At 35.5% G+C, this 22,915-nt stretch overlaps 1 protein-coding gene across 1 annotated transcript in view; it reads right to left on the bottom strand.

Annotated features, from left to right (window-relative positions):
* Positions 1 to 22,915, bottom strand: part of SYNE1 (spectrin repeat containing nuclear envelope protein 1) — a 780,519-nt gene that overhangs the window by 399,736 nt on the left and 357,868 nt on the right. Inside the window, 4 exon segments of the mRNA XM_053711805.1 lie at positions 6,940 to 7,296; positions 11,191 to 11,355; positions 15,729 to 16,038; positions 22,447 to 22,619. Coding sequence (XP_053567780.1) covers positions 6,940 to 7,296; positions 11,191 to 11,355; positions 15,729 to 16,038; positions 22,447 to 22,619 — 1,005 coding nt within the window.

Raw genomic sequence — 22,915 nt, forward strand, 5'->3', positions numbered from 1 at the left:
CTGTAAAACATGTAAAATACAGTATACAGGTAAAACTAAAAGACCCTTGAAAGAAAGATTTCTACAACACCTTAGGTCCATAGAAGATAAAGATGTAGACACTCCAGTATCAAGACATTTTAAACAAGTACACACTTCAGATATCTCCTCCCTCCCTATTCAGGGAATAGATCATGTCACAAAATGGAAAAGAGGAGGTGACAGGGAAATGCTTCTAAATAAAAGAGAGATTTTTGGGATTTTTAATCTCCAAACTAGTGATCCTCAAGGTCTTAATATAAGGAGAGACGTAGATCTGTTCATTTGAAACATAAACAATTTCTATTAACATCTTTAGCAGTAAATATCTGTTTTACATTTATTAATAAATTGAATTTGCTACTTACTAAATTTTATAATAATGTAGCAAAATGTACCGTAGCCAAAAAACATCACCCAGGAGAAGATATGTTAAGTTAAAATGTCCATTTTATTAGCAACATAGTTAAAAAAGAACATAAGGGCAGCTGTGGATTCTGTGCTGTGCCCTTATGTTCTTTTTTAACTATTATGCTAATAAAATGGACATTTTAACTTAACATATCTTCTCCTGGGTGATGTTTTTTGGATACCCTACTTTTTGCTACATTAGTGGATTATTTTTATAGGGGCGGAGTGGAGAGCCCCAGCGTTTCTTAACATCGCAGCCAGTGCTGGGAGTACAGTGTCGGCACTTTATCAAGGACTTACGCTCTCACAGTGAGCACTAGCTACATTGCATATCCAGGATTGGCCGCTCGTGACTGTATAATATCACAAGTGAGTTTGTATGGAAGAGGGGTAAGCCTTGTTGATATAAAGACAATCTTTTTGATTTACACAGTGAGGTATTTGTGTTGTTAACCCCATGATAGCCGCACATTGTGGAACTCCGGGTGAGTTGATTTCACGGAGGGGTATTTGGAACATTCTATTCATGGTTAAAACTTTGAAGTTTACTCTGTGACAAATACAGGGGTGTAAATTTTATAATACACTTAAAGGGACAGTCTAGGCCAAAATAAACTTTCATGATTCAGATAAGGCATGTAATTTTAAACAATTTTCCAATTTACTTTTATCACCAATTTTGCTTTGTTCTCTTGGTATTCTTAGATGAAAGCTTAACCTAGGAGGTTCATATGCTAATTTCTTAGACCTTGAAGGCCACCTCTTTTCAGAATGCATTTTAACAGTTTTTCACCACTAGAGGATGTTAGTTCACGTATTTCATATAGATAACACTGTGCTTGTGCACGTGAAGTTATCTGGGAGCAGGCACTGATTGGCTAAACTGCAAGTCTGTCAAAAGAACTGAAATAAAGGGGCAGTTTGCAGAGGCTTAGATACAAGATAATCACAGAGGTTAAAAGTATATTATTATAACTGTGTTGGTTATGCAAAACTGGGGAATGGGTAATAAAGGGATTATCTATCATTTAAAACAATAAAAATTCTGGTGTAGACTGTCCCTTTAAAGTGAAGGTCAAGTCTGGCTTACTCGCTAACAGGTTTAGACTGTGCATGTAAAATAAGGTTGATGTTCATTCATCAAAATCTTGACAAATCATCAGAACATTTTAATTTTCACCTTCTAAATCGCCTCCATTTTACTTCTATTGTCCGCCCGACATCTTGCCGCAATTGATTGACATTTTTTCAGGATGTGATAGCCAATCCCTTTTTTACCCCCGGGGCGTTCTGCCCCTTTTTACTGATGTCATTTCTAACTTCTGTGCATGCGTGTAATCCCGGCAAGCGTCATCGACTTCATGCTTGTGCATGAGACGCGCATGCGTATTATGCTCTATTATTCTTTTAAATACATTGAGTCACTCACTCCTATCGATCGCAACAGAAGAAAGGAAGGAAATTATACTGTCCGTTCTAATACTAATAACGGGTAAATGTTATTGCATGCAACAGAATTCTAATTATCACTTTCGCCAACATATGTTATATGAGACAATCTTTATTTTAACAAACTTATTGTTTTTACGATCAGATTATATACACCTAATGCAAATTTATTTACAGAACACTAGTTATGTATTAGACAATAATTTTTTACGCATGCGTGATTGCGGTTAACATATGCATGCGCATTTTCAATCGGCTGTTGTGCACGAGCTTGAAAGTGACGTAGTGAGCTTGTGGGACCGCTCGCTACGTCACTAGTGCCGAAGAAGGAAGTGTGGCAGGGGAGGAGTCAATATATGAAACGGAGGTATAATATATCTCTTTTATTACAAAATGAATAACTTTTTGGAAAAATAAGGTTAGCGACTTTAATACTTATTTGATCATGTTTAAATGGGTGCAGTGCATTTGCTTCAAATTGACCTTCACTTTAAAGTTTCTAAGTTAAAACTTTGTAGCATTTATTAGACTAGATTGACATGTGTCTTTTAAATAAATTCTCTTTTTAAAACATAAATGCAGTTTGTTTAAGTCTATAAGTAGGGATGGGCAAATGTTTCTAAAATTTCGAAATTTAAAACGAATTTTGATACATTCGTTCGTTCAAATTGAATTTGGAATGTTTATATAACATTCTAACATTCTATTTTTGAATTTTCGTTTTCAAATTTTTCAATAAAATTTGAAAATATTCGTTCGAATAATAGAATGTTTAGCTATGTATTCATTCAATTTTGAAATGTAATATTCGAATTTGAATGCGACATTCGAATTCGAATGTGACATTCAAATTTGAAATAGTATTTCTAGTCTAATACTGTGTTTTAAATGTGATATTCCATTTGAATGTGAAACTCGATTTGAATGTGACATTCGAATTCGAAATAGTATTTCTAATCTAATACTGTGTTTTATAAATGTAATATTCGAATTCGAATGTGATATTGGAATGTAACATTCGAATTCGAATGTCACATTTGAATTTGAATGTCACATTCGAATTCGAATGTCACATTCGAAAACTGTAAATAACATTCGAAAATCGTATTTTTAAGAATATTCGTTCTTATCAACATTCTATTATGTAAATCGAATTTCTACAATAACAGTCGTTCTAACATTCGAATTCGGATATAAACACATTCGCCCATCCCTATCTGTAAGTTCATTTTACATATGACAGTATATTGACTTGTTGATATATATTTTGATTAATTAATTTATGAATGTATTATATGAATAGGTAATATATTAGATGTTCATATCCATAGATAAACTACTTGCATAAATCGTGTATCCGAAACGCGTCTGCGTGTGAACCTGTTCTATTTTCTACCTGAGGGTAGTGTTTGTTGCTGGCTATTTGCTTTTGTATGCTTTTAAATTTTGGAATAAAGATTTTTGTATTTTTTATAGAATCCTACTCATCCTTGTGATTGCATACTCATCTCACCCATACCGTGCTTTATACGGCGCTTCTACACATTGGATTATTTGTATATATATATATATATATATATATATATATACACATACACACAGTATATATATACAAACACACACACACACACACATATTTATATGAACATATATATATATATATATACACATACACACATATATACATACATACATACAAAGTAGAAAACTTTTTGAGCATGTGTATTTAAGTTAATGCATGTGTGTGTTTGTATGTTTCAGTGTTTATATAAAGTATCCATGTGTGTGCATGTCTATGTGTGTCTCTGGCTGTGTGTGTAGTGTACATGCATATCTGTGCATTTTCATGAGTGTCTCTGATCGACAGTGTGTTTATGTGTGTATATGTATATCTGTAGGATAGTGTGTGTTGTGTGTATATGAATATCTGTATGAGTGTGTTTATGTAGATTTGTATGCCAGTGTGTGTTGATGTATATTTGTATGACAGTGTGTTTATGTGTGTATATGTATATCTGTATGACAGTGTGTTAATGTGTGTATATGTATATTTGTATGACTGTGTTTATGTGTGTACTGTATATGTATATTTGTATGACAGTATGTGTTGTGTGTATATATGAATATCTGTATGACAGTGTTTTTATGTGTATATATGTATATTTGTATGACAGTGTGTGTTTATGTGTGTATATGTTTATTTGTATGACAGTGTATGTTGTGTGTATATATGAATATCTGTATGACAGTGATTTTATTTGTGTATATGTATATTTTCTGAAAGTGTGTTTATGTGTATACAGTATATGTATATCTGTATGACAGTGTTTTTTTGTGTGTATATGTATATTTGACAGTATGTTAATGTGTGTATATGTATATCTGTATGACAGTGTGATTATGTGTGTATATGTATATTTGTTTGACAGTGTGTTAATGTGTGTATATGTATATCTGTATGACAGTGTGTGTATATTTATATCTGTATGCCAGAGTGTGTATATGTATATTTGTATGACAGTGTGTGTATATGTATATCTGTATGACAGTGTGTATACGTATATCTGTATGACAGTGTGAATATCTGTATGACAGTGTGTGTATATGTATATCTGTATGACAGTGTGTATACGTATATCTGTATGACAGTGTGAATATCTGTATGACAGTGTGTGTATATGTATATCTGTATGACAGTGTGTTAATGTGTGTATGTGTGTATATGTATATCTGTATGACAGTGTGTGTATATTTATATCTGTATGCCAGTGTGTGCATATGTATATTTGTATGACAGTGTGTATATGTATATCTGTATGACAGTGTGTATACGTATATCTGTATGACAGTGTGAATATCTGTATGACAGTGTGTGTATATGTATATCTGTATGACAGTGTGTGTATAACTGTATGACAGTGTGTATATCTGTATGACAGTGTGTATATCTGTATGACAGTGTGTATGTCTGTATGACAGTGTGTATATCTGTATGACAGTGTGTATATCTGTATGACAGTGTGTGCATATGTATATTTGTCTGACAGTGTGTTTATGTGTGTATATGTATATCTGTATGACAGTGTGTGTTGTGTGTTTATATATGAATATCTGTATGACAGTGTGTTTATGTGTGTATATGTATATTTGTTTGACAGTGTATTAATGTGTGTATATGTATATTTGTATGACAGTGTTTATGTGTGTACTGCATATGTATATCTGTATGACAGTGTGTATATGTATATGTGTATGACAGTGTATATATCTGTATTACAGTGTGTATATCTGTATGACAGTGTGTGTATAACTGTATGACAGTGTGAATATCTGTATGCCAGTGTGTGCATATGTATATTTGTATGACAGTGTGTGTATATGTATATTTGTATGACAGTGTGTGTATATGTATATTTGTATGACAGTGTGTGTATATGTATATCTGTATGACAGTGTGTATATGTATATCTGTATGACAGTGTGTGTATAACTGTATGACAGTGTGTATATGTATAACTGTATGACAGTGTGTATATCTGTATGACAGTGTGTGTATATGTATATTTGTATGACAGTGTGTATATGTATATCTGTATGACAGTGTGTATATGTATATCTGTATGACAGTGTGTGCATATGTATATTTGTATGACAGTGTGTGTATATGTATATTTGTATGACAGTGTGTGTATATGTATATTTGTATGACAGTGTGTGTATATGTATATTTGTATGACAGTGTGTGTATATGTATATTTGTATGACAGTGTGTATATGTATATTTGTATGACAGTGTGTGTATATGTATATTTGTATGACAGTGTGTATATGTATATCTGTATGGCAGTGTGTGTATAACTGTATGACAGTGTGTATATCTGTATGACAGTGTGTTTACCTGTATGACAGTGTGTGTATATGTATATCTGTATGACAGTGTGTATATGTATATCTGTATGACAGTGTGTATATAACTGTATTACAGTGTGTATATCTGTATGACAGTGTGTATATCTGTATGACAGTGTGTTTACCTGTATGACAGTGTGTGTATATGTATATGTGTATGGCAGAGTGTATATGTATATCTGTATGACAGTGTGTGTATAGCTGGTTGACAGTGTGTATATCTGTATGACAGTGTGTGCATAACTGTATGACAGTGTGTATATATGTATGACATTGTGTTTATCTGTATGACAGTGTGTTTATCTGTATGACAGTGTGTATATCTGTATGACAGTGTGTATATCTGTATGACAGTGTGTATATCTGTATGACAGTGTGTATATCTGTATGACAGTGTGTTTATCTGTATGACAGTGTGTTTATCTGTATGACAGTGTGCTTATCTGTATGACAGTGTGTTTATCTGTATGACAGTGTGTATATCTGTATGACAGTGTGTATATCTGTATGACAGTGTGTTTATCTGTATGACAGTGTGTTTATCTGTATGACAGTGTGTATATCTGTATGACAGTGTGTTTATCTGTATGACAGTGTGTATATCTGTATGACAGTGTGTATATCTGTATGACAGTGTGTTTATCTGTATGACAGTGTGTTTATCTGTATGACAGTGTGTATATCTGTATGACAGTGTGTTTATCTGTATGACAGTGTGTATATCTGTATGATAGTGTGTTTATCTGTATGACAGTGTGTTTATCTGTATGACAGTGTGTTTATCTGTATGACAGTGTGTATATCTGTATGACAGTGTGTATATCTGTATGACAGTGTGTTTATCTGTATGACAGTGTGTATATCTGTATGACAGTGTGTTTATCTGTATGACAGTGTGTATATCTGTATGATAGTGTGTTTATCTGTATGACAGTGTGTGTATGTCTGTATGACAGTGTGTGTATGTCTGTATGACAGTGTGTATATCTGTATGACAGTGTGTATATCTGTATGACAGTGTGTATATCTGTATGATAGTGTGTTTATCTGTATGACAGTGTGTGTATGTCTGTATGACAGTGTGTATATCTGTATGACAGTGTGTGTTGTGTGCATAGTCTACATTTGTGTTTCAAACAGACTTTCTCTCACCTTCTGCTGGTGCCAATATTCAATCATTTCTTTGTCTGTGTTCTTGCCTTCCCCTTGCATCATCCTCTTTGCCCATTTCTCAAGCAGTCTGCTAAAGTCCTGCATATCACTTTCCAGCTTAGACACTTGTGCGCTGTATTCTTGCTCTGAGATTGCCATTTGATTCAAAAGACTGTCCAGACTACTTTGGCTCTGACATATGTTGTCTTCCCACTGTTTCCAGTCTGCCTGATAGCCATGGATCTCGGCATCCATCTGTTCACAACCACTGGCCGTGGTGTCCTGCTTTACTGCAGGAACCAGTGCCTCAATTCTGTTTAGGCGTTCAGCTCCAGTTTGTCTGGAATCCATCAGCTCCTGTAATGGAAAAAATCATTGCTATAGCAACCAAAGTTGTTTTGTCTTTGAGTAGAAGTTAGCACTAAACAAAACTGTTAAGGGCCGCAGTTTGCTCACATTTATTGATGCAGATTACCAATATATATATATATATAATTAGCAATTTTATAGAATAAAATGTCATATTATAAAATGTGATCAATTCTGAATTAGTTACGGATAATGAAAAATTATTAGAAAAAAAAAATCTTTTTATGGTTACAATACATTCTACAAAAACATTTGTATATAATATTTTATTATTTGTTCAATGGACAAAATCATATAAGTGGTAAATTCCCCTAAATAAGGATACAAGATATAAATTATTTTGCATTTTGATCTAACCTCATAAAATATGACTATAGGTTTTGGAAGATATATCTAACAATTCACAATATATAAATGATTATTTTTAGAAGGGGTGTCCTATTTTCTTAAAATGAGGGGCCATTGTATATTTTTTTCATTTGAAGAGCCGTTGAGCAAAATATGCAAATGCACTACATAAAAGGAAACTGAAGTCTTCTAAACTACATATACAGACAGGCCCAGAAACATATAAATTGTTAAGTATAAAAAGTACAGGAACGAACAATGCTCTGAGAATAGAAGCGTGTAGAGAATAGAGCAGGTCAGTTATACATTAAAGTGCCATAAAACATGTTGAGATCTGTGCATATCCTAAAAGGGTTAAGTAAAAATAGTTTGTAGAAAAAAAATGTTTTAAAATTGCTGGTATTTTAAAATAATTTAAAAAAATAAGCAAAATTACTTAGAAAGCCATGCTGTCTTGATTAGTGTGATTCCCCCTCCCCCCCCCCCACAATTATCAGTGTTTAGCATCAGACACACAGTCATTTCAACTGAGTTCACAGCAGTTTATTTGCTTCTAGGCATGCTCCAGAAGATAATGACTGTTAAAGTATTGCATTCTACCATATCAATGGTGGATATAGATGCAACCATAAAAGGAATTGTGTGGGGGGAGTTAGAGCTGTACAATTCAGAAACGTAAAAGAAAGGGTTAATGGCGAGGCACTGCAGTATAAATTTGCAGGTAAAGTAATTAAAGTACATATTATTAGATTTTGTCTCTAGCCCAACTTTTTATGTCCCTTTAAAGGGACACTGAACCCAATTATTCTTTTTTGCGATTCAGACAGAGCATGCAATTTTAATCAACTTTCTAATTTACTCCTATAATCAATTTTTCTTTATTCTCTTGGTATCTTTATTTGAAAAGTAAGAATGTAAGTTTAGATGCCGGCCCATTTTTGGTGAACAACCTGGGTTGTTCTTCCTGATTGGTGGATAAATTCACCCACCAATAAACAAGTGCTCTCCAGGGTTCTAAACCAAAAATTGGCTGGCTCCTTAGCTTAGATGCCTTCTTTTTCAAATAAAGATAGCAGGAGAACAAAGAAAAATTGATAATAGGAGTACATTAGAAATTTGCTTAAAATTGCATGCTCTATCAGAATCACGAAAGAAGAAATTTGGGTTCAGTATCCCTTTAAAGCAATAGCACTACTTGAAAATTGCAGTTGTTTCAAAATATAGATAATCCCTGTATTACCCATTTCCCAGTTTTGCATAACCAACACTGTTATATTAAAGGGACAGTCTACACCAGAATTGTTATTGTTTTAAAAGATAGATAATCCCTTTATTACCCATTCCCCAGTTTTGCATAACCAACACAGTTATATTTATATACGTTTTACCTCTGTGATTATCTTGTATCTAAGCCTCTGCAAACTGCCCCTTTATTTCAGTTCTTTTGACAGACTTGAAGTTTAGCCAATCAGTGCTGGCTCCCAGATAACTTCACGTGCATGAGCACAGTGTTATCTATATGAAACACATGAACTAACACCCTCTAGTGGTGAAAAACTGTTAAAATGCATTCTGAAAAGAGGTGGCCTTCAAGGTCTAAGAAATTAGCATATGAACCTCCTAGGTTAAGCTTTCAACTAAGAATACCAAGAGAACAAAGCAAAATTGGTGATAAAAGTAAATTGGAAATTTTTTAAAAATTACATGCCCTATCTGAATCATGAAAGTTTATTTTGGACTAGACTGTCTCTTTAATACACTTTTTACCTCTGTGATTACCTTGTATCTAAGCCTCTTCCGACTGCCCGCTTATATCTGTGCTATTTACAAACTTGCATTTTAGCCAATCAGTGCTGGCTGGAGTGTAAATCCACAGGAGGTTATCTATATGGCACACATGAACTAGCACTGTATTGCTGTGAAAAGCTAATAAAATGCACTGAGATAAAGGTGGGTTGCAGGAGCTTAAAAACAGGCAGAGGTTTAGACGTTATAAAGTATATAAATAAAACATTGTTGGTTGTGCAAAGCTGAGGAATGGGTAGTAAATGCATTATCTATCTTTTTAAACAATAAAAAAATCAATTTAACATTATTCCAGTAATGTGTATTATATAATATTATATAGTGCTATAAACCCAGAGGGAACTCATAGCAAGTGTAGACCCTAAACTGAGACATAAAGAAACATTAAAGGCATTTTTATGTGTACTTTATATATATATATATATATATATATATATCAGCAATTTAACCTGGCTTGCATAATATATACAGTATCTGCATTTAGAGTCATTCAGCTGGCATAGTGTCAGCAGAATTTGCAGGGTTTACCTATTTGAGAGCAGATGTAAGCAAACTACTTCCCTGATCTAAGAAAACAGTGTGCACCTTGATGCAAGGACAAATAAACAGCAGCATACTTAAAGGCACATAAAACACCTTGTATAATTTATTATTATGAAATGTAAACTGCAAGTTAAAGGGTTCGGAGGAATCCCCATTTTTTTAACATAATTCGGATAGAACATACGATTTTTAACACCTTTCAAATTTACGTTTATTAACAAATGTCCTTCATTCTCTTGTTATCCTTTGCTGAAGGAACAGCATTGCACTAGCTGAACACATCTAGTTAGACAATCACAAAAGACAAATATGCAAGCACCAATCACCAGCTAACTCCCATTAGTGTAGTCAAATGCTCTCAATGGAGACAGCACCCATCCACCTGGGGCACAGATTCATCAGGGACGGCCAATCCCAGTATACACAATGAAAAACAATGGAATTCAGCCTCTTGTCAAAAATAATAAAACCTCTTTATTGCTTCCACATCATGGGAAAAAGGACAACATTTCAAGCCCTATGTTGGGCTCTTAGTCATGCCTAAGACATAGGGCTTGAAACTTTATCCTTTTTCCCATGATGTGGAAGCAATAATGAGGTTTTATTTTTGTCAAGAGGCTGGATTCCACTGTTTTTCATTATCCCACTAGTGTAGGATATGTGCATATTTATTTTCAACATTAGATATCAAGAAAACGAAGCACATTTTAAAATAGAAGTGATTTTAAAAGTATATTAAAAAAAGTTTAATTTGTACTTTCCTATCCCTTTAAGAAGCATCGTACAACCCGTGCTTTTTAACCTTTCCACCATCTTTGAGGAGGTGACAGAGTTAAATCACCACAAACTCGTTCATTTGGGATGATTGAATGACAAGGATTTTCTTGTGCAATAATAAATTATAAATGCAGTCAGCAGACATACATAATGTCCGCTGCCCGCACGCTTCAGTGACAGGTAGAAAGGTTTTCCACCCGTCAAATGTTAAATGTGCCCAATGTGTCTTATTGTGATCCCCTATTAAAAATGTTACAGTATAAAATTCTAAGTGAGGATAAAATATAACACAATTACCTTTAAAAAATCATCAAAACGTGGGCTCCTATTTTTTTCTAAATAAAGTAGCCTGATTGTATCAACACACTCATTAAATATTTTTATTGCCTTTTATTTTTTTATTCTAACCTTTATTTTGCTTATTTTCTTCTGTATTGAAGCCACATCTCCCGATGCATCAGACCAGCGGTGAAGTTCCTCTTTTGCTGAGTGCATCCAATCAGAGAACTCGTGCACTGCATCAAGGTACATAAGGTGATCTTTCACAATGTCTTCAATCTTCCTCATTTTCTCCTTTATATAAAACAAGAACTGATTAGACTTTAAATACATAGCAAGGTAGCTTAGTTTAAAGCGACATTCTGGTGAATTAAACAAACACACACACACATATATATTATTATTTTCATAACAACCAATAACTGTGCAGCACAAGAGTTCTGCATTCTGTGGAATGCACTCCAGCCTTTAAGGGGTAGTGGAAACACTTCAACTCGCAGAGTTAAAATTACAGAAAAAGGAGGCAAAAAAAATAAAAAATAAGTGCATTGCAAAATTGTTTAATTATGTACAATTAAATATGTTATGCAAAATTAAATTTGAGTTTAATGCAGTGCTGGACAAATTTGTTCAAAATATAAACGTCATCGCAAAAATATAGGAGCTAGACGTGTCTTCATGGTTTTAAGAACAACAAAATAGCTTGTTGACAGTTCTGAGTATCAGTGCTGTAAGGTATCTGGCAGATGTAGTCAAAAGGTAAACTTGCAGCTGTGCAGCTGTCATCTCTACAATTTTCTCCTACTTAATAGTAGGGACAAGGCTCTTCCATGGGTACCAGGACCATTTTTGTGGGCCCTCATAGCACATAGGCAATTGCAATAATCAAGCCCTGGTATTTCCCTTTAAGATGATTCTGTATAGTTTCAGAATACAATTTAAAGGGACACTGAACCCAAATTTTTTCTTTCGTGATGCAGATAGAGCATGCAATTTTAAGCAACTTTCTAATTTACTACTATTATTAAATTTTCTTTGTTCTCTTGATATCTTTATTTGAAAAAGAAGGCATCTTTTTTTGGGGTTCAATCTCTGGACAGCACTTTTTTATTGGTGGATGAATTTATCCACCAATCAGCAAGGACAACCCAGGTTGTTCACCAAAAATGGGCCGGCATCTAAGCTTACATTTGTGCATTTTAAATAAAGATACAAAGAGAATAAAGAAAATTTGATAATACGAGTAAATTAGAAAGTTGCTTAAAATGTCATGCTATATCTGAATCACAAAAGGAAAAATTTGGGTTCAGTGTCCCTTTAAGCCATATTGGAAATAAAGCTGTAGTTAAAAAAGGTGCATGATCTGAAACTGACACTAGGGGCATAAAAAAGTGCTGATTTTAGACCACTAAAAGTTGCTTATAGGGCTTGGAACATTGGTTTAAAAGGTATGCAAGGGCAACAGTGCTCCAGCTTTAAAGGGCAATAATTTACCATAAAAGGGTTCATTGTACATAGTGAAAAAAAACATTTAGTGGTATTCAGAACCATGACTAACCCAAAACGCTGCACAGTGATTGCTTGATATGTGCCCAAGCTAATTTATATTTGACCCCTAACTGACCATAACAAAAAAGATATGATTAACCTAATGCTAGAGGCTTTTAAGGAGTGTGTCTCCGGACTACAAAAACACCGATATTTGGCTACCAAATGATCGATTTAAATGTATTTTCTAGTGCATGTATTAAAATACTTTAAATGTCTTATTTATTTAAAGATAAAATTCTAATAATAATTAAAAAGTATAGTGGATTTACGACACTGCTAAAATTTCCCACAATTGCGTGAAAATATCTTGAACATTCATCTGTTTAAAGGGACATGAAAGGGCAAAAATATAATGTTTTATAATGTTAGAGCAGTTTTTTTAATATTGCACTGTTGCTGGCATATAACTAGGAATTTAGCCCATGCAAAGCGTTTAAACACTTTGTTAAAGGGATATGAAACCCAAACATTTTCATTTGCGATTCAGACAGAGCAGATCATTTTAAAAAAAGTTTCCAATTTTCTTATATTATTACATTTGCTTTGTTCCCAAGATAGTCTGTGTTGAAGAGATACCTAGGTAGGCATCTGAAGTACGTACTGCATGAGAGGAAATAGTGCTGCCATCTATTGCTCTTGCAAATGGATAACATTCTTGCAAAGCTGCTGCCATATAGTGATCCAGAAATGGGCCGGCTCCTAAGCTTATGTCCCTGCTTTTTAACAAAAGATACCAAGATAATTTTATATATATATATATATATATATATATATATATATATATATATATATATATATATATATATATATATATATATATATATATATATATATATATATATATATATATATATATAAGTAAAATTGAAAGTTGTATAAAATTGCATGCTCTGTCTGAATCATGAAAGAAAATGTTTGGGTTTCCTGTATCTTTAAAGTTAGCTCCACATCAGCAATGCACTACTGAGATCTAGCAGCACAATGAGGAAATATCTAGGAGAGCTAGTAAGGATTAAAAGGGACATGAAATCCATTTTTTTTCTTTAATGATTTAGACAGAGCATTGCCTTTTAAACAACTTTCCAATTTACTTTTTTTTTTTTTAAACATTTTTTTATTGACTTTTAAACAGCAGCAGAAGTCTGCTGTTGTAAATATACAGATACAATTTACTTCTATTATAATGTTTGCTTAAAGGGGTAAAAAGTTCAAATTTTAAATGTGCATGAATGCATTTCAATATGAAATAGAAGCATTTTTGCAATATACTTCCATTAGCAAAAATGCTTCTAGTAAAAGTAATTACTGTTTTCCTGTGGCATACGCACATATTCTGTAAGGGTCTGTGCACTAGTATTCAAGCACAACACCTTCACAGAAGCAATACATACACCACCACCAGCTATCTGAGCAGGCATGGTGTAATAGTACTAGCGCAAAGTCTTCACAGAATATGTGAGTATGCCACAGAAAAACAAATACAAACTTTTACTAGAAGCAATTAGCTAATTTGCTAATAGAAGTATATAGCAAAAAATGCTTTTATTTCATATTCAAATGCACCCATGCACATTTCATTGTTGAATCTTTGTAATCTTTGTTGAAAGAGCAGCAATGCACAACAGGGAGTTACCTTAACACATTTAGGGCCATATTACAAGTGGAGCACTTACAGTTATCCGCAAGTGTAAAAGGGGTTTTATTGCGGCATTTGTGCAAAAGTAAATGCAATCCCCTGAGTGCAATAGAAGTTAACGCTTGACGAGATAGCATATCCTCAGAACTCTGGTTAATGGTTTCACAAAACAAAAAGTGTCACAAAACACATTAATATGCATTACAAAGTGCAGTTACACTCATAATAACACCATCTACTAAAGATTATTATAAAAAAAAGTTGCACAAAAAAAGTTGTAAGGGCTCAAAGATATGAGGTCTCAGGAGTAAGAAAAAAAGGGGCTTATCATTGAGATACATACATATGTCTAATTATGTATATGTATGTATCTATATATTTGTATTTTTGTGTGTATATATGTTTTTATGTGTGTATATATGTATTTTCAGACATATATACACATATAAACACGTAAATACATATGTATACATAGTGGGGCCTATTTATGAAAGGCCTGTCAGACATGATCCGACATTGCGGATCATGTCCGACAGACCTCGCTGAATGCGGAGAGCAATACGCTCTCCACATTCAGCATTGCACCAGCAGCTCTTGTGAACTGCTGTTGCAACGGCGCCCCCTGCAGATTCGCAGGGGGTTGTCAATCAACCCGATCGTATTCGATCGGGTTGAATTGCGGCAATGTCTGTCCGCTTCCTCAGAGCAGGCGGATAGGGTTATGGAGCAGCGGTCTTTAGACCGCTGCTCCATAACTTGTGTTTCTGGCGAGTCTGAAGGCTCACCAGAAACACGGGCCCTCAAGCTCCATACAGAGCTTGATAGATGGGCCCCATATAGTGCATTGGAGCCCTTTTCAGTTACGTAGATGAAAACATGTAAAAACATATTTATGCAATATTTATATTTTTATGTCGGGTTAGCGCACTTGAGAATATGCAATCGGGTTTGCGGATGAGTAGGGTGTTAGTTTTTTTTATCCACTTTTATTGTTTAATTGACTGCTGGGGGAATATGTTATTGTGCGCACAATATTCAAAGTTCGGCTTTTTACGGACATCGGGTTATCGCTTGTGCGAAAACTGTTTACTTTCAACTTGCAATATAAGAACTACCCGACACACACACAAGACTTGCTTCTAGCGGTCTTAGCGCTCAAGTGGGAGCGTTAAATACCGCTCCACTTGTATTCTGGCCCTTAGTGAGAAAATGGTAAAAGGCATATATGTGCAACCACCAATCAGCAGCTAGCTCCCAGTAGTGCATTGGTGCTCAAGAGAAAAAAGTAAATTAGATAAATGAAGAAAATTGTGAAGTTATTTAAAATTGCATGTTCTGTCTGAATTCTGAGGATCGAATTTGAACCCCTTCTATACACTAAATTAATACAAAAAAACTAATAGTATTAAACACAGTTTCTTAACTCCCTTATTGATTAGAAAAATAAAACAAAACAGAACCTACAATACAAAGTTATTACCTTGGCCACAGTCATGATGTCATTAAAATGCGTCCGTAGCTCACTCTGAGACTCTTCAGAGAAGGAAACGTGCTCTGTCTTCTGGTGCAGATCCTTTCCCTTTTCGATCAGATGATGCAGTGTGGTGGAGTGATCCTCAATATCAGATATAACTGCCTGTATGTTGTCTAGTAGAATGAATTTCTCTTTCAGGCCATTTTGCTTCTCGATAGGCTGTTCCACTTTGCGATCTACTGCTTCCAACCATTGCTCTAGCTGATGTTTTCTCTCAAGATGCTCATTCCACTGGTTAATCACTGCCTCTAAACCACTTGTATTAAAATAGAACATAGTGTTAAAGGGACACTCAGGTCAAATTAAATTTTCATGATTCAGATACAGCATGTAATTTTAAACAACTTTCCAATTTACTTCCATTAAAAAAAATGTGCACATTCTTTTATATTTACACTTTTTGAATCACCAGATCCTACTGAGCATGTGCAAGAATTCACAGACTATATGTATATGCATTTGTGATTGGCTGATTGCTATCACATGGTACAGGGGGAGTGGAAATATACATAACTTTGAAATTTGTTATAAAAAAATCTACTACTCATTTGAAGATTCAGAGTAAATTCTATTGTATTGTCTTGTTATCTTGCATTTGTTAATTATGCAAATCTACTGTGTTTACTGGTCCTTTAATTATTTTGTGATTACAAATCCAACAAGTGAACTAATAACGAAATAAACAAACAAAAACAAAATTTATGCTTACCTGATAAATGTATTTCTTTCTTGACACAATGAGTCCACGGATCATCATTAATTACTGTTGGGAATATCACTCCTGCCCAGCAGAAGGCGGCAAAGAGCACTACAGCAAAGCTGTTAAATATCACCTCCCTTCTATCCCACCCCAGTCATTCGACCGAAGTAAAGGAGAGAAAGGAAGCTACAAGGTGCAGAGGTGTCTGAAGTTTATAAAATACTAACAACCTGTCTAAATAACAGGGCGGGCCGTGGACTCATCGTGTCAAGAAATAAATAAATTTATCAGGTAATCATAAATTTTGTTTTCTTTCTAATGACACAATGAGTCCACGAATCATCATTAGCTAGAGTACACAGATGATAAGGGAGGGACAAGACAGGAAACCTAAGCGGAAGGCACCACTGCTTGAAGAACCTTTCTCCCAAAAGCGACCTCAGCCGAGGCTAAAAAGTCAAATTTATAGAAGTTTGAAAAAGAGTGAAGAGAGGACCAAGTTGCAGCCTTTGCAAACTGTTCCATAAAGGCTTCATTTTGAATGCCCAGGAAGAGGAAACAACTCTCGTAGAAAGAGCCGTTACTCCCTCGGGAGGCTGCTGTCCAGCAGTTTCATAGGCAAAGAAAGAGAAGTAGCCATAGCTTTCTGTCCCTTACGTTAAACAGAAGACTGAAGTAAATCCTTAGTCGCCTGTAAATAGAAATCTAGTGCACGTACCACATCCAGATTGTGTAGAAGTTGTTCCTCCTGAGAAGGAGGATTAGGACACAAGGAAGGAACAACAATCTCCTGATTAATGTTCCGGTCTGAAACTACTTTAGGGAGAAACCCTAATTTAGTACGTAAAACCACCCTATCCGATTAAAAAATAAGGTAAGGAGACTCATACTGTAATACCGAGAGCTCTGAAACTCTACGAGCAGATGAAATAGCGACAAGAAATAAAACTTTCCAAGATAACAACTTAATATCTAAGGAATGCATCGGCTCAAACGGAGCCTCTTGAAGAACTTTAAGAACTAAATTAAGACTCCAAGGAGGAGTAACTGGTTTGAATACAGGCCTGATCCTGACTAAGGCCTGACAAAACGATTGTACGTCTGGGAAGTCCGCCAGACGTTTATGTAACAAAATAGACAAGGCAGATATTTGACCCTTTAGGGAACTTGCCGATAATCCCTTCTCCAAACCTTCTTGGAGAAAGGACAGAAATTCTAGGAATCCGAACTCTACTCAAAGAGTAGCCCTTGGATTCACACCAGTATAGATATTTATGCCATATCTTATGGTAAATCTTTCTAGTCACAGGTTTACGAGTCTGAATCATGGTCTCAATGACCAATTCCGAAAATCCACGCTTGGATAAAATTAAGTGTTCAATCTTCAAGCAGTCAGCTTCAGAGAAACTAGATTTGGATGAAAGAAGGGTCCTTGAAGTAGAAGGTCCTTCCTCAAAGGAAGTCTCCAAGGTGGAAGAGATGACATGTCCACCAGGTCTGCATACCAAATCCTGCGAGGCCACGCCGGTGTAAGGAGGATCACCAACGCCCTCTCCTGCTTTATTCGAGCAATGACTCGAGGTAGAAGAGCAAACAGAGAAAATAGGTATACAAGACTGAAATTCCAAGGTACTATCATAGCATCTATCAGTACAGCCTGAGGGTTCCTTGACCTCGACCCGTACCATGGAAGCTTGGCATTCTGCCAAGAAGCCATGAGATCCAATTCCGACTGACCCCATTTGAGAATCAGGCTGGAAAAATCTTCCGGATGGAGTTCCCACTCCCCTGGGTAAGAGGTCTGCCTGCTTAGGAAGTCCGCCTCCCAGATGTCCACTCCAGGAATGTGGATTACCAACAGACAGCAATTGTGGGTCTCTGCCCACTGAATGATCTTGGCTACCTCTGTCATGGCCAAAGAACTCCGAGTTCCTCCCTGACGGGTGATGTAAGCCACTGAGGTTATATTATCCAACTGGAACCTGATGAACCGGGCCGAAGCTAACTGAGGCCAGGCCAGGAGAGCATTGAAGATTGCTCTCAATTCCAGAATGTTTATGGGTAGAACAGAGTCCATGTTCCCTGAGCCTCTAGAGAGCCCCAAACTGCTCCCATCCTAGATGGCTAGTATCTGTTATCACAATCACCCAGGAAGATCTGCAAAAGCAGGTTCCCTGGGAGAGATGATCCTGAGACAACCACCAAAGTAGAGATCCCTTGTCTCCTGCTCCAGCTGTAATTGCGGAGACAGATCCGCATAATTTACGTTCCACTGTCTGAGCATGATTAACTGCAGACGTCTGAGGTGGAAACAGGCGAACGGGATGATGTCCATTGCCGCTTCCATCAGCCCAATTACCTCCATGCACTGAGCCACTGATGGCAGAGGAGAGAACTGAAGTGCAAGAATCAAAAATCTTTGATTTCCTGACTTCTGTCAGAAAAATTTTCATTGATGAGGAGTCTATTAGGGTTCTCAAGAAAACTACCCTTGTAGTTGGAATCCATCCGTGAGACCGCAGGAAAGATAACAACATTTCCACGTGTGATCTTGCTTGTTGAAAGTAAGGTGCCTGAACTAGAATATCGTCCAGATAAGGTGCCACTACAATGCCCTGCAATCGGAGCACCGCCAGCAGGGATCCCAGAACCTTTGAGAAAATTCTGGGAGCTGTGGCAAGACCGAATGGAAGAGCCACGAACTGGAAGTGTTTGTCTAGAAATGCAAACCTTAGAAACGTGTGAAGGTCCCTGTGGATGGGAACATGTAGGTATGCGTCCTTTAAATCCACCGTGGTCATATTGACCCTCTTGGACCAGAGGAAGAATGGAACGAATAGTTTACATCTTGAAGGACGGCACTCTGGGAAACTTGTTTAGATTTTTGAGATCTAAAATTGGTCTGAAGGTTCCCTCCTTCTTGGGAACCATGAACAGATTGGAATAGAATCCCAGACCTCGTTCCTGCATTGGAACAGGAACAATCACTCCCAGGTCAGAGTCCCGTACACAGTGTAAGAACGCCTCTCTTTTTGTCTGGTCTACAGATAATCTTGAAAGCAGAAACCTGCCCCTGGGAGGAAAGGTCTTGAACTATAGTTTGTATCCCTGGGACACAATGTCCACCACCCAGGGATCTTGAACATCTTGAACCCAAGTCTGAGTGAAGAAGGAAAACCTGCCCCCCACAAGATCCGGTTCCAGATCGGGGGCAGGCCCTTCATGCTGTCTTTGGCCCAACAGCGGGCTTCTTGGATTGCTTTCCCTAGTTCCTAGACTGATTGAGTCTCCAGGAAGACTTGGACTGCTGGGCAGGAGTGATATTCCCAACAGTAATTAATGATGATCCGTGGACTCATCGTGTCATTAGAAAGAAAAAACATCTAACCAACAATGGCATTTTCAGTGTTCTCCCCAGGACTAATTTAATGAACGCACCCCTTGGCTGATTTCTCGTTCCACACAGCTAAAATTTAAAGGTGCAGTAAAGTCAAACTTAAACTCAAATGGATTGTATACAGTATGACATTTAAACAACTTTCACATGTTGCTTAGTTCTCTTCATATCCTTTGTTAAAGAGTGATCCTAGGTGAGTTTAGGAGCGTGCACACCTATAGCTATCTGGCAGCAATATATACATTTTTTTTTTTCTCGGAAACATTGTGATTTGTCTGAGAGCGGGATATATATATATATATATATATTATTTAATTTGTATTGTTCACTGCAGTGTTATACAGTGTTGCAAATATTGGTGCCATAGATTGCTAAAGACATGTGCATGCTACTGAACTATCAGCCTATCTAGGTTTGGAAAGTTATTTAAAATTGTATCTGAATAAATGTTTAATTTTGACTTTACTGTCCCTTTAAGAAAATACTAAGCTAAGATTAGCAAAAATTCAAGGTTATTCCAGGTTTATTGCTTAAATTATCATTAAATACATTTATGTTAAATCTTGCAATTAATTTCTGCTTTGGATAGCAGAAAATGTTATAATATTACAAAGTATTATACTACCCCTATCTGGCTACTTCATAATGCCACCTGGCTGGCAAACGTTCCTGTGGAGAACACTGTATCTGCATATGCAAAACGTCATTTTAGTTATTTGTTTGTATAATGAACAACCAGTTTGAGCTACTTTTTTAATGTCATTCAATAAAGGGACATTAAACACTAAATACATTTTATAATCATAGTATTGAGATGCCTCTAGTCATGGGTGTTGCCATGATGAAATCCATCTTTCTCTGCATTGCACATGGCAGTGTAACCTAGGTTCCAAAATGGCAGCACCCATAATTAGAGGGAGGTGCATGAAATGTATTTAATTTTTAGAGTTCCTTTAACGAAACAAACTAATGAACTATTACAAAATTTGTTCAATCATTATTTCCCCCATTTATTAAGTGGACAAATTAAATTAATAAAAATGTAACAAGTTCATTAGTTTGTTTTAGTTACTGAAATAAATTTGTTTAGTTAAATTTCAGACTAAATTAGTTTAAATTTGCTAATCGTTTTGCAAATTACAAAATCAATATATTGCACTACTACTCCATTCCATCATTTTTAATAGTGAGCTCTATGACCCTCAGTTCTAATTGGTTAAAATCCTTTTACAGAAAAAGCACAATTTAAATTATATATAGAAGTGAACCCTAATGTATAAATTATGTGCCTTACCAAATTTCGGACAAAATTTGTTTCAAATTTGCTATTTGTTTCATAAATAACAATCACTTTTTTCAGTATTATTCCATTCCATCAGAAGAATAAGCAATTTCAGTTTTGATAGTAAGTATGCTGACCCTAAGTTCTGATTGGTTAATATCATAAACAGTCACAATATCTTGGTATTTGGCTTAATCCTAACCTGTCGTTTGGACATCATATTGACAAACTATTGTCCAAACTGTACCCTAAAACTGGAGCCCTTTTTAGAAATAAATTCTGTCTAAATCTTGAGGTTAGGAAACCTATTGTACAACAAATGCTGATCCCGGCGCCTGCGCCTTACAACTCTCTATAACCCGTTATGCCAATTTGTCCTGCAATATGATTACAAAACTCATCACTGTGATATGTTAAAAAAACTAAACTGGACTAAACTCTCACTTCACACGCTTTCATCACCTCTCTTGCTTTGTCTATAACTACTTTTCAGAGAAGCTGACACACTATCTGAGCAGTGTGCTCACCCCGCTTACCTACTCCCCCTATAACTTAATGTCCTATTCTTCTACCCTACTCTCCATCCCCTGTAACAACAAGGAAGCTGGTCGGTCCGCATTGTCATTCAGAGCTCCTCAACTGTGGAATAACCTCCTGGAAACCACCAAACCTTCCAGCAACCTGAGATCCTTGAAAATGAAAATCTCTCTATCTTTACAAACAAATCAATCTTGTAAAGACCTTGTGTCTGTGTATAGCTGTGTAAAATATAACTATTTGTGTATATGTAATGTATTGCTGGCATATCCGAGGACATACTTGAAAAAGAGAGAAATCTCAATGTATTTTCCATGGTAAAACATTTTATAAATAAATAAAAAAAAAATATTAACACCTAAACTACCTAGTATGCCCACTGCTATTGCAAAGAATACTTTTTCTAGCATGATTGTTGATGCAAAACTGATAATCAACCTTAAATTAACAAATTAGTGCAGAAAATGTGAGGTAGGAGGGGGGGGGGTAAGCAAAACCTCACAGGTAAATTAGCTAAAAGTATTAACCCAAGCTTCCCTGGGAGAAAGTAGAACAAACAATTTTCTGATGTATTTTACTGCATAAGGAAGCAAAATATATGAGTGTATATTGCAATAATGTTTAATTTTCAATAATGAAACATTTTATGCATTGTTGAAATGCCAAGTTTAATGGTCCTTTTACACTGTAGTATGTTAATCTTGCACGTTCAATTTTAAACTGTAAGTGCACCTTGTAGATAACATACCTGAGGCACCTAGTAGCTGTGCTGTTGACAGTTCCCCACACATCCTTTAGAGTTTGTATCTGCATCTGAATTACCATCTGACCATCTTTGTTGCTAGTTTTAAGAGCTTGCTCTCCCTTACCGATGGCTAAATTCAATTTGACTTCACCTTCCCCTTTAGCTAATATGAGCTCCTAAAAAAGGACAAAATAAAGGGAATTAACAGCTATTTATCCAACGTAATACACATGCCAAAAAATGATAGCAATTGCCACCAATTTGTACATTTTCCACATGACTCATTGACAATGATAGTATAGAAGCTTACCCATGAACCTCTGTAGAACTATTACTTTAGTATTTATTTCTTATATCTGTAATATAAATGTATATAATGTATTTAATTTAAAGGTACATTAAAATCAAAATGTAATTCCCCTTAAAATGTTTGATTATGTGCAGGAATACCTACTTTCGTTATTAGTTTTTA

Source organism: Bombina bombina, chromosome 4, assembly GCF_027579735.1.
Source record: "Bombina bombina isolate aBomBom1 chromosome 4, aBomBom1.pri, whole genome shotgun sequence".
In the NCBI taxonomy this organism is placed as follows: domain Eukaryota; kingdom Metazoa; phylum Chordata; class Amphibia; order Anura; family Bombinatoridae; genus Bombina; species Bombina bombina.